The sequence below is a fragment of the Nicotiana sylvestris genome, chromosome 1 (genome assembly GCF_000393655.2).
Source record: "Nicotiana sylvestris chromosome 1, ASM39365v2, whole genome shotgun sequence".
In the NCBI taxonomy this organism is placed as follows: Eukaryota; Viridiplantae; Streptophyta; class Magnoliopsida; order Solanales; family Solanaceae; genus Nicotiana; species Nicotiana sylvestris.
In genome coordinates this window covers 131024652-131037534 of record NC_091057.1, presented here as the reverse complement: position 1 = coordinate 131037534, position 12883 = coordinate 131024652, and the positions used below count along the sequence as shown (strand labels likewise).

Below are 12883 nucleotides of genomic sequence, written 5' to 3'. Positions count from 1 at the left end.
AATAAAAGAAAAACTTTGTTCATAAAAGTCCTCAAACATTATTCAATATATTCACTTTTAATTATGTTCCAATTTTATAGTTTTGTCATTTTAATTTCACGAGTTATCGTGCTTTTTTGTTAGTTTCAATAAGAATGCATAACTCTTGAAGATTTAAGATTATTTTAATTTTTTAAAAAGCTATTCTCAAGTTCATTCGAGAAGACACAAACAAGGTATAGACTTTTATTTTGATTCTTTAAACATTTATAGAATAACATATTTTAAAAATATAAATCATATGTTTTCTCAATTTATATCCGTTCAAAGGTTTCGATATTCTCCATGTAGTGAGGTTTTAATTTTAAAATAAACATAAAAAAAGAATTTATGATTTATATAACTTTGTTGAAACATGCGTGGGCATTAAAACATAAGTTATAGGACGAACAAATACTATAAAAACTTATTGAATTCACTAATTGTGTTTGTGCACATATTAATTTAGATATATATAAAATTCATTTGAAAGTCCTAAATATTTGGATTTCCTACATAGTTCCCATAAAAAAAATTAATAAGCAAACTTTTAATTAATTTTAAAGTCTTAAATATTTATAAATTATTTATATTACATTTTTATTCAATATAAAATTTATTTTTAAAGGATACAAATTTAATTACATTTTGTGTTGAGGTTTTGTGTTTTTATTATATAAATTGAGGCTTGTACTAATTAATATGATTATATAAGGCATCAAATAATCATTTTGGGTGCTAATTTGAACATGGATTAAATATTTTATTTGATTAAAATAAGAATGTTTAAAATGCATATTTGATTGTTTCACGTTAAAACAATTTTAGCTTATACATTATTATATTAAATACTTTTAACTTAATATATGATTTTATGTTCCCATATTTTAAGCTTTTGATTGAAAATCATTTGAAGTCGCCATATAAGAATGTGCACATTAGAAAGAAATTATGTTCAATTAGTATAACTTATATAAGGTAAAATATTTATTGATTTAAATTCCTAAATATTAGATTTTCTTACCTAATTTAATACGGAAAGGTTTAATATAAGCAAAAGTTTAATTGATTTCAAAATCCTAATTATTAGGAGAGTAAATTAAATTACAATTTTGTTCACTATAAAAACTATTTTTAAAGAATAAAAAAGGCAAACAATATTTTGCTAATGAACTTTATACTTTTAATATAGTATAAATATAAATATAAATATAAATATAGAGAGATATAGACTTAGATTATAGTTTTTATTATATAGAGATTGAAGTGGTGCCTAGCTCCTCCATCGTAATGATTGACAAAGAAAAAAAAGTAGCAATTTTATAAATTAGTATACGAGTTACAAATACCAATAGGGTAGATATGTGAGAAGAGGAGGGAGGGGTGGGTAATAGGGATCCGTAATATGTTGGAAATGGAAGGATAAGGGAAGTCATTATGCACAGCGTATATAAACGCAACGAACCCTGAACTGAGGTTCCCACATCTTCAATCAGACAAAACATATTAGTATATCTTCTTCCTTCGGGGCTCCATCCTGTTTAATATAAACTCATCAGATCTGTATTGATCATCGCAAAAGCTTTAATCATGTAAGCTAATTCATCATTTTTCTTTTCCTTTTTTTGTGATTCAAACGTATAATTTGAAAATAATTTCTGAAATTTTGAGCTGTTTGTTATACGATCAGGAAATTAAAGGATCGGAGAAAGTTTCATTCCTGAAACGCAGACTCAATCACTCGCTATGTAAGTTTCTACTTTCTGGTGCTAATTTCTCTTTATTGATTTTTTTTTTTAATTTATAAATTTCGAATAGTTATTGTGTGTGAGTTAATTTCTGATAAATTGAACACCTTTAGCTCTTTTGGATTTTGGAAGTTCAACTTTTGAAGATTCATGTTAGTTAGTTTTAATGTTTTTCAGCTCGGAGATTGTTCTTTTTATTTACTACTATACGTATTTTTTATTAGAGTTATTAGAATCCTATCTATGAAAAGGAAAGTGTTTGCTTGGGGGAGAAAAAATAACTCTAGCGTAATCTTGTACACCTTTTATTGTGGATCTTGAAAATGTTGTTAAGGCTTAGTTCAGGTGGTGTCTCTGTAAAAGTAGGCATTTGTCAATTTTTATCTCAGAATATGTTAGTATTGGGTTTGAACTGAACCATAGCCATAGGAAACTGAACCATAGCCATAGGAAAACAAGAATGAGAGGATGAAATCTACTTTTTTTTATAACTGAGAAAATGGTCAGAAAGTTTTGGGTGGAATCATTGGGATTTTCAAATGCAGTAGTTTCCTTTTTTACTTTCCTAAGTTCATATCTGTTGGAGTAGTTAAATTGATTCAACTGAAAGGACACATGTGAAACAAGTGATTTCCCTTTCCTGGCCAGCAAATCCATAAACTCTGTCCAGTTTCTTCTTGCATTTTTAGCATACAATTATCTGCTAATTTTTTAACTTCATACAATTGTTTATCTTAAATTCTTCACATTCTCTGGTGGGATACAAGTATAACTTTCTGTTAGCTTTTTCACAGGTTCTCCTGATCATCTCGCTTGGCTCTGCACTTTATCTGAGGGTTTAAGGACCTATATTCATCCTATTCGATGGCTGATAGCCGGAATGGTAATGTCAAGGTTTCTAATGACAAAGCATCCGGATCAGCCAATGCTTATGCCATCAATCTGGAGAACTTCGGTAAAAGATTGAAAATGTTATACTCCCACTGGACTGAACACAATGATGAACTTTGGGGAGCTTCTGAAGTTCTTGCCATAGGAACTCCTCCTCCATCTGAGGATCTGCGGTATCTGAAGTCTTCAGCTTTGAATATGTGGTTGGTCGGGTATGAATTTCCTGATACTATCATGGTTTTCATGAAGAAGCAGATCCATTTCCTTTGTAGCCAAAAGAAGGCCTCCTTACTTGAAGCTGTCAAGCAAACCTCTAAGGACGTTGTAGGAGTGGATGTTGTTATGCATGTAAGGGCTAAAAAAGATGACGGAACGGGTGCAATGGATGCAATATTTCAAGCTATACAAGATCAGTCAGTGTCAAATGGTGATGATATGCCTGTTGTTGGACACATTGCAAGAGAAGCTCCTGAAGGGATTCTTTTAGAAACCTGGACTGAGAAGCTAAAGAATACACAATTTCAGCTCAGTGATGTAACTAATGGATTCTCTGATCTGTTTGCTGTCAAGGACACTGCTGAAATTATGAATGTGAAGAAAGCTGCTTATCTGACTTCATCCGTGATGAAGCACTTTGTAGTCCCAAAGCTGGAAAGGGTTATCGATGAGGAGAAGAAGGTGACACATTCTTCACTAATGGATGACACTGAAAAGGTCATACTTGAACCTGCAAAAATTAAAGTGAAGTTAAAGGCAGATAATGTTGACATCTGTTACCCTCCGATTTTTCAGAGTGGAGGAGAGTTTGATCTGAGACCAAGTGCGTCAAGCAATGAGCAGAATCTTTACTATGATTCGACTAGTGTGATTATCTGCGCAATTGGTTCTCGATATAATAGTTACTGCTCAAATGTTGCTCGGACCTTTCTAATTGATGCCAATCCATTGCAAAGCAAGGCTTATGAAGTCCTCCTGAAGGCCCATGATGCTGCAATTGGAGCTCTGAAACCAGGAAACAAGGCTGGTGATTCCTACCTAGCAGCACTCAGTGTAGTCGAAAAGGAGGCACCTGAATTGGTTGCAAACTTGACGAAATCTGCAGGAACTGGAATTGGGCTTGAGTTCCGTGAATCAGGGTTAAACCTTAACGGCAAGAATGATAGAATTCTGAAATCTGGCATGGTTTTTAACGTGTCTCTTGGGTTTCAGAATTTGCAAACAGAGTCTAAAAACCCAAAAACTGAAAAATTTTGTGTCTTGCTTGCTGATACAGTTGTTATTGGTCAAAATGCTCCAGAAGTGGTGACTTCTATGAGTTCTAAAGCTGTAAAGGATGTGGCTTACTCATTCAATGAGGATGAAGAAGAAGAGGAGGTGCAGCCGAAGGTCAAAGCTAAGCCTGTAGCCGCTGATGGACTCTCATCCAAGGCTATGCTTAGGTCAGTTAACCATGAGACATCAAGGGAGGAACTAAGGCGGCAACACCAGGCAGAATTGGCCCGCCAAAAGAACGAAGAAACTGCACGGAGGCTCACAGGAGGAAGTTCTGGGGGGTCAGATAGCCGTGGAGCTGTGAAAGCCACTGGTGAACTGGTTGCATATAAGAACGTTAATGATCTGCCACCTCCAAGAGATTTGATGATTCAGGTTGACCAGAAGAACGAGGCTATTCTTTTACCTATTCATGGAACCATGATACCATTCCATGTCTCCACTGTGAAAAGTGTATCTAGTCAACAAGATACTAACCGTACCTGCTATATCCGAATAATGTTCAATGTTCCTGGCACTCCATTCACTCCTCATGACACAAATAGTCTTAAGTTCCAGGGGTCAATATATGTTAAAGAAGTTTCATTTCGTTCAAAGGACCCAAGGCACATCACTGAAGTGGTTCAACAAATAAGATCCCTTCGCAGGCAGGTTGTCTCTAGAGAATCAGAGAGAGCTGAGAGAGCAACTTTAGTAACACAGGAGAAACTTCAAGTTGCTGGAGCCAAATTTAAGCCAATAAAATTGTCAGATCTGTGGATTCGTCCAGTATTTGGTGGTCGGGGGAGAAAGCTTCCTGGTACTCTAGAGGCTCATACAAATGGATTCCGCTATGGAACTTCAAGGTCAGATGAGAAAGTGGATGTTATGTATGGTAACATCAAACATGCATTCTTCCAGCCAGCAGAAAAGGAAATGATTACCGTCCTCCACTTTCACCTGCGCAATCACATAATGGTGGGAAACAAGAAAACCAAGGACGTGCAGTTCTATGTTGAAGTGATGGATGTTGTGCAGACAATTGGAGGTGGAAAAAGATCTGCTTATGATCCTGATGAGATCGAGGAGGAACAACGTGAAAGGGATCGGAAAAATAAGATCAACATGGAATTCCAAACATTTGTGAACAAGGTGAATGACCTCTGGGGCCAGCCTCACTTTAAAGGGCTTGATTTGGAGTTTGATCAGCCGTTGAGAGAGCTTGGGTTCCACGGGGTACCCCACAAGTCAACAGCTTTTATAGTCCCAACATCTAGCTGCCTTGTTGAGCTCGTAGAGACACCTTTTGTTGTGATCACTCTCAATGAGATTGAGATAGTCAACCTAGAGAGAGTTGGGCTTGGGCAGAAAAATTTTGATATGACAATTGTATTCAAGGATTTCAAAAGAGATGTTATGCGAATTGATTCTATTCCTTCAACTTCCCTTGATGGTATCAAGGAGTGGCTTGATACAACTGACCTTAAGTACTACGAGAGCAGGCTGAATCTCAACTGGCGTCAGATACTGAAAACAATTACTGATGATCCAGAAGAATTCATAGAGAATGGCGGATGGGAGTTTTTGAATTTAGAAGGTACTGATTCAGAATCCGACCACTCACAGGAGTCTGATCAAGGATATGAACCTTCAGATGTAGAGCCTGTCTCGTCAGACGAGGAAGATGATGAAAGCGAATCAGTAGTGGAGTCAGAAGATGATGAAGGAGAGGACTCAGAGGAATACTCCGAAGAAGAAGGAAAAACATGGGAAGAATTAGAAAGAGAAGCAAGCAATGCCGACAGAGAGAAAGGAGCGGAATCAGACAGTGACGATGATAGGAAGAGGAGGAATATGAAGGCTTTTGGGAAAGGTCGTCCTCCAGAGAGAAGAAATCTCGCTAGCAACATATCCAAAAGACCCAGGTTTAGGTAAAGAGCGACAGTGGTAGCCTGCTATTTCGTTTTAGGCCATTTGTTTAGGCTACATAAGGTCATGATAAGCAGCTGTAAAATATTTATGAGACAACTGAGTTTAGACTTGGGTCTTTCTTGTAGTATAGCGGTGCTCTCTTTTTCTGTGTTTGCGAAGTAGTTTATTGGTGTAACATAAGATTGTGCAACTTAAGTTGGGTTAAGTTCCAGTTCATCCATTGACGTTGTCTCCTCATTTTTCAGAAAGAAGTTGTTAGTCACTACATTTTCAAGGACAAGTAGGATAAATGCTCGTCTCTATAGTACAAAAGGTCGTGTTCTACCCATCATTTAGTGTTACAGAAATACCTGGGAGTATTTAGCATTATCGCATATACTATAAGCTTGTAAATATTTGGATACAGATGTGTCATAGGTATGCACTAGGCTACTACAGCTTGAAGTGAGAATGTGACTGCATGGCTTAAATCTTTTGTGAAATGATCTGAAACTGGTACCAGTTGATGAATGTATGTGGCTGACACGTCTGCCAATTTGTCTGTCCAAATTCGAACAGCCATTCGCAAATTACCACCCCAGTACTATGTTGCGCAACATCCTACCGCTTGATTTCACAAGGCAAAATTAGAAATATGGTGTTATTTACGTGTTTTATGCCCCCTTTAGTTCTACTTTCAGTTAAGCTACTTGAAGAACTAGGGACAACAATGCAAAAATGGGAAGATGTATTCGAAATCATATGCATCTTTTTTTGCTTTTTTTCCTTTCCCGTGGATAACCAATTGAGAGAGGCGACTTCTGATTTTCAGACAACTTAGGCTGGAATACGTTATGAGAACCAACATATGATGCAGCTTTGATGTTGAAATCCTGTAGAGTTATAGGAAGTACCTTGAACAGAGGCATGGCTGTCAATGTTAACAATGGAATGAGAATCATCACTTATCCCATTGTTATTTATTTATTGGCTATAAGATTCTACTCATGATCAATATGCCTGCCGTGTCTCTTGGGAGCAATTTTCTGTGCTCGGATGAGGAGCGTATGATCTAGCAGATTGTCTTATTGCTACAGAAATATTAACAATTCCAATACGAAACAGAAACTTCAAATGTCTATCAGTAGAATCGCATGCTAAAAAGGACAAAATGAAAAGGCCAAGCTAAGGCATGTACAGCTAGAATTTCTAATCTGACATGCTTAAAATTCGTCCCAAGACAATTTGCCAAATATATGCAACTTTCTGACAAACAATCTGCAGGTTTCTCAAAGGCAAAACAGATAAAAGCATTAGACATATGTTTCCGCAGATTTGACGCTACTAATTTACAAGATCAAAATTACCACCTACTTGGAACCAAAAGCAGCGTAAGAAGAAACAAAATGAAAGCAATTCTAAGATCCAGAATAAGTTAAGACAACTATTTCTAGGCAGCTTGATTCTGCGCATCCTGAAGGTACCTAATAAAGAAACGGCCTTCTAACACATCTACCTGAACTTCATTCGCTTGCTGGCAGCAGAATTGGGACCAACTCGTGACTTGCCAAAATTCTTCTTTCTCTTCCTCTTCTCATCCTCGCTATCTGATTCATTCCCATTCTCCCTATCTGCATAGCTTGCTTCTTTCTCCAGCTCTTCCCATGTTTTACCTTTTTCTTCCTCTGACTCTTCATCTTCTTCTTCTTCCTCATCATCTTCAGACTCAACCAGAGATTCGCTATCAGACTCATCATCATCAGAATCTGACTCAGGTTCAGCATCTGAAGGTTCATAACCTTGGTCTGATTCTGAATCTCCAGATGATGAGTCAGTACCTTCTAAGTTTAAAAATTCCCAGCCACCATCATCAATAAACTTCTGTGGCTCATCAGTTATGGTCTTCAACACTTGACGCCAATTCAGATTCACCTTGCTCTCATAATACTTGATGTCAGTTGTGTCGAGCCATTCCTTGATGCCATCAAGGGATGAAATAGGGATTGAATCTATCCGCATGACGTCTCGCTTGAAGTCCTTAAAAACAATAGCCATATCACAGTTCTTCTGCCCAAATCCAACTCTTTCCAAATTAACAATCTCAATCTCACTTAGGGTTATCACAAGGAATGGGGTCTCTACCAACTCAACCAAACAGCTGGAGGCTGGTACAATGAATGCAGATGATTTATAGGGCACCCCATGGAACCCAAGTTCTCTCAGAGGTTGATCAAATTCCAGGTCGAGTCCCTTAAACTGAGGCTGGCTCCAAATATCATTCACCCGGTTCACAAAATTTTGAAAGTCCATGTTGATTTTGTTCTTCCGATCTCTTTCCCTCTGTTCTTCCTCAATCTCATCTGGATCATATGCCGATCTCTTTCCACCTCCAAGCGTTTGGACCACATCCATTACCTCAACATAGAACTGAACATCCTTGGTCTTCTTGTTCCCCACCATGATGTGGTTGTGCAGATGAAAGTGAAGAAGGGTAATCATCTCCTTCTCTGCTGGCTGGAAGAAGGCATGCTTGATATTACCATACATGATGTCAACACGTTCATCTTGTCTTGTGGTTGAATACCGGAAACCATTGGCATGAGCTTCCAGTGTACCAGTAAGCTTTCGTGCACGACCACCAAATGTGGGACGGATCCATAAGTCAGGCAGCCTAACTGGCTTGAATTTGTTCCCTGCAAGGACAAGCTTTTCCTGAGTCACTAAAGTTGCTCTTTCAGCTCTCTCGGACTCCCTTGCCATAACATTACGTCGAAGTGTTTTAATCACCTGGACCACCTCACTTATGTGCCTAGGATCCTTGGAACGAAATGAAACTTCCTTTAGGTAAATGGCACCTTGATTCTTTGATGCATTTGCATCAGTAGGTGAGAAAGGAGCACCAGGAACATTAAATATGATTCGGATGTAGCAGTTACGGTTGGTGTCCTGTTGGCTTGAAACAGTCTTAACAGTAGCCACATGGAAAGGAACCATATTACCATATATTGGTAGAAGGATGGCTTCATTCTTCTGGTCAACCTGAATAACCATCTCTCTGGGTGGTGGCAGGTCATTGATACTCTTATAGGCAACAACATCAGTTGAAGTCCTAGCAGTGCCCCTGCTATTCCCAGTTAAGTTTTCTGCACCGGCAAGACGTCGAGCAGTCTCTTCATTCTTCTGACGGGCAAGTTCTTCCTGGTGCAGCCTCCTCTTCTCTTCTTTTGAAATCTCATGATTGTCAGACCTAAGTGTTGCCTTGGCATGCATGGTCTCCCTACCATTGGACTTGGCTTTCACTTGCAGCTCCTCTTCTTCTTCATCCTCATTGAAGGAATAGGCCACATCCTTCAAAGCTTTGGAGCTCAAATGGGTGATCACATCATGGCCATCCTTTGTGACAATCACTGTATCTGCTAGCAAAAGTGAAAAATTCAGACTCTTTTCACTTTTGGTCTCATTCTGCAAATTGTGGAAACCAAGTGACACATTGAAAACCATTCCCGGTCTCAACAGTTTATCATTCTTAGCATTAAGGATCAACCCTGACTCCCGAAACTCAAGACCGATCCCTGTTCCAGCAGATTTTGTCAGGTTGTTAACCAATTCAGGGGCGTCCCTGTCAACCACAGCAAGAGCTGCTTGATAAACAGCACTAACCTTGTTACCAGCTTTCAATGCACCAATTGCTGCCTCCTGGGCTTTAAGAAGTACTTCATAAGCTTTAGTCTGCATCTGAGTGGAATCAATTAGAAACGTTCTGGCAAGATTCGAACAATAGCTGCTGTATCGTGAACCAATTGCACATATGATGACACTGGCAGAATCATAATACAAACCATCATCGTTGCTTGTAGCACTGGGTCTAAGATCAAAAACACCACCACTCTGAAAGATTGGAGGGTAACAAATATCAACATTCTCAGCTTTCAGCTTCACCTTGACTTTAGCAGGGTCCAGAATAGCCTTTTCTGTGTCATCCATTAACGAGGAATGTGTTACTTTCTTCTCCTCATCAATTACTTTCTCAAGCTTCGGAACAACAAAGTTCTTCATAGCAGAAGCAGTCAGATGTGCAGCTTTCTTCACGTTTGTTAGCTCATTTTGGTCCTTTACAGCAAAAAGGTCAGAAAGTCCATTCGACACATCAATAAGCTGAAGGCCAGAATCTTTTATCTTCTTAGTCCATGTCTCCAAGAGCTTTCCTTCAGGGCCTTCTCGTGCAATATATCCAATAACAGGGGCATCATAAGCATCAGATATTGACTGCTGACGGATAGCATGGAGCACGTTTTCCATTTGAGTAGACCCATCCTCGCTTTTGGCCTTCACATGCATGACAACTTCCACGCCTACAGCCTCTTTAGCAGTCGATTTCACAACATTCAGCAATGAAGCTTTCTTTTGGCTACAGAGAAAATGTATCTGCTTGTTTCCGAAGACCATTATAGTCTCAGGGAACTCATATCCAAGTAACCAAATATTTACAGCTGAGGATTTCAAGTATCTCAAGTCCTCTGAAGGCGGTGGAGTAGCTATAGCAAGGACATCAGAAGAGCCCCAAAACTCATCTTTATGTTCACGCCAGTGTGAATATAAGTCCTGCAGTCGCCTACTAAAAGTGTTCAAGTCAATTGTATAAGCATTTCCACCTGTCGCATTCCCATTAGCAGGGGGACCATTTCCTTGTTTTTGTTCTGGCATTGTATGGCTATGACTACTTGACTAATCTGGACAAGAAAACACAAAAAGTGCACAAGTTACTTAAAGAAGGAGAATATAACAAATGCAATCTTAAGAGATCCTCTCTACAAATTCCAACAACTCCAGTTTCAAAAATCTAAAATGTCTGCTGAGTAAGCATTGTTAAATCATCATTCCTTTAGAATTTCAAAAAACTTGAAACTCATATGGACAATCTCACACTGTTTTCATAGTTATATCTATGATTAATATCACTCACCAGAACCCAATGTCTCACCATTTTTGTCAATAAGTACTGAATCAGTTATCAGTTGCGGAGTTGCCCATTAAAATAAGCATTTCGTTTTTTGTAGATAAAAGAGAACAGGTAAATAAGACTCCCCAATGTGCAAAAGAATTCACAAAAAATGCATTGCTCTACATTGTTAAGGATGATTCTTTTACCCAAGCCCAAATTATCCAATGCAATTTCTTGGTATGCAACAAATGAGGTCAATTAATGAATTGCCAAGCACAGCCCTTCAAGCTACGGGAAATTCAAAAGGCAAGACATGAAGAGACTCTTTAAGGATATACAATAACTTGGAGAAAAATTAAAAATAGGGAAAGGAAAACGTGAAATTACTATGATAGCCACCATAATCCATGATTTTCAGAAAAATTTAATTTCCAAGAAAGCATATTTTAACTGCTTGCTGCATCTTCCTCATAAAAACAACAAAGGACCCACCACAATCAATGAACAACTCATAACTATTGAGACACAATTTACACTTTTTTGTGTGTGTGAAGTTGATACTCAATATACATGTTCTCATGAAAACTATTGGACTTTGAACAGAATTATAGCAAAAACTTGAGAAAAACACCAAATAGATTAAGAGCCTACAGAAGATTCCACATTATACAAATATACCAACTTTAATTAAACATGGTATGTCCTGGGCAAGTATAAAAGCTTTATCTTATTCTGATAAACTTGGGGCTTTCTGTACCCGCATAGTAAAACAATGCAAAACTGAATGGTCAAGAGCTGACACTTAAAACTCACAGAAAGAGACTAACACCAAATTCTCCAAGTAAGACAAAATAAGGCTCACCAAAGCTACTGCATAATAAATACTACAAGCTCTCGAAAACAAAGATAACAAATGTCTAACCAATATAGTACTATATTGCACACAAAAGACTACCCCAAAAAACACAACCTCCAATTGCCCCAATTTAGGGTTCTATAACACACGCTTTAAAAACAAAGTAGAAATATGCCCCACGGAAAACATCATATTTCACACATCAACCATCGACGAGACAAATTTACAGTTGCTCCAATGCTCCCCATCGACTCCAACACAATACATCATATTCACAAACTTAGACTTCAGCCTCAAAATTATGGTTGGCTAAGCTACTAAAAATGTGACAAATGCTCCCGGATATATTCCATTTGATAAAGCACAAACCCTGAAAAATCCCGACGCAGTAACAAAACTGGGATTCTTACTACAAATTAGGGTTTCGGAAGTCACATGCAAAGAGGAAACGTGCTCAAATTAAAGAAACAAATAAAGGGAGGAAACTCACATAGTTCGTTCTCACGAGTTGAGCAAAGAACACGAAACCTATTAGGGTTTCAAAACTTGACAATTGGGAGTAGTGCGCGGCGCAATGAGTAGACTAAGGATTTCGAAATAGTACTATATTTCATAAACACGAAAAGTGTTGAAATGAGCACTGAAAAACGGATCGAACAGTGAAAAAAAACGCTGATAATCGAAGCACGAGGAACGATTGGAAAATAGTGAAAAAATTTGATGAACGAAAATGAAAACTGCGAATTTCTAAGGAAGCATTGAGTGAAACAAAGGGGTTTATAGAATGGGAGCGAATGACTGATTTGAAAATCGACGGGGTTATGAGAAATTGATAGTTATATTCATCACTGATATTAAAAGAGTCTCGGGTTTACAAGGAATTACACTGATTACCAGTTGGAATTATGCAACTGTGAAGGGTATATTGGTATATATGTCAGGGAGCAGCAATGAGCTGTCAATTGAAGTGCGCTGCGTGGATATAAATTGCGACGTCGTTTCGGTTCATGCGTTTTACGAATGGCGGGAATATAAGACCATGTTTCCCACCAAAATCATCTCACCATCCAAAATCCAAATAGCCAGGAAAGCTACACAGTGTACTTTTTTCTTGGTTATTTGGTCTTTCAAAAAATACATTCTATAATTCTTTTCCAGCTTAGATTGGTAATATTTATGATGGTTAATTTTCAAAAAAAAAAAAAAAACTTGTTAAATCAAAAACTTTTTAATTATATATGTGACTCTAAAATTATAAATTTTGCT

At 37.8% G+C, this 12883-nt stretch overlaps 2 protein-coding genes across 3 annotated transcripts; one reads left to right on the top strand and one right to left on the bottom strand.

Moving 5' to 3' along the window:
• Window positions 1-1459: 1459 nt before the first annotated feature.
• Window positions 1460-6060, top strand: LOC104221634 (FACT complex subunit SPT16-like). The gene is made up of 3 exons (XM_070167878.1): window positions 1460-1610; window positions 1709-1766; window positions 2561-6060. The coding sequence occupies exon 3, from the start codon at window positions 2631-2633 to the stop codon at window positions 5841-5843; it is 3213 nt and encodes a 1070-aa protein (XP_070023979.1). The 5' UTR covers window positions 1460-1610; window positions 1709-1766; window positions 2561-2630; the 3' UTR covers window positions 5844-6060.
• A 954-nt stretch (window positions 6061-7014) lies between these two features.
• Window positions 7015-12435, bottom strand: LOC104232678 (FACT complex subunit SPT16-like). Of its 2 annotated transcripts, none has more exons than XM_009785938.2 (2): window positions 12108-12435; window positions 7015-10549 (listed from the first exon to the last, which is right to left on the bottom strand). In XM_009785938.2, the coding sequence occupies exon 2, from the start codon at window positions 10521-10523 to the stop codon at window positions 7332-7334; it is 3192 nt and encodes a 1063-aa protein (XP_009784240.1). In that variant the 5' UTR covers window positions 10524-10549; window positions 12108-12435; the 3' UTR covers window positions 7015-7331. The 2 variants fall into 2 exon arrangements, with proteins under 2 accessions (XP_009784240.1, XP_009784241.1); XM_009785939.2 differs by having other exon boundaries at window positions 7015-10544.
• Window positions 12436-12883: the final 448 nt, after the last annotated feature.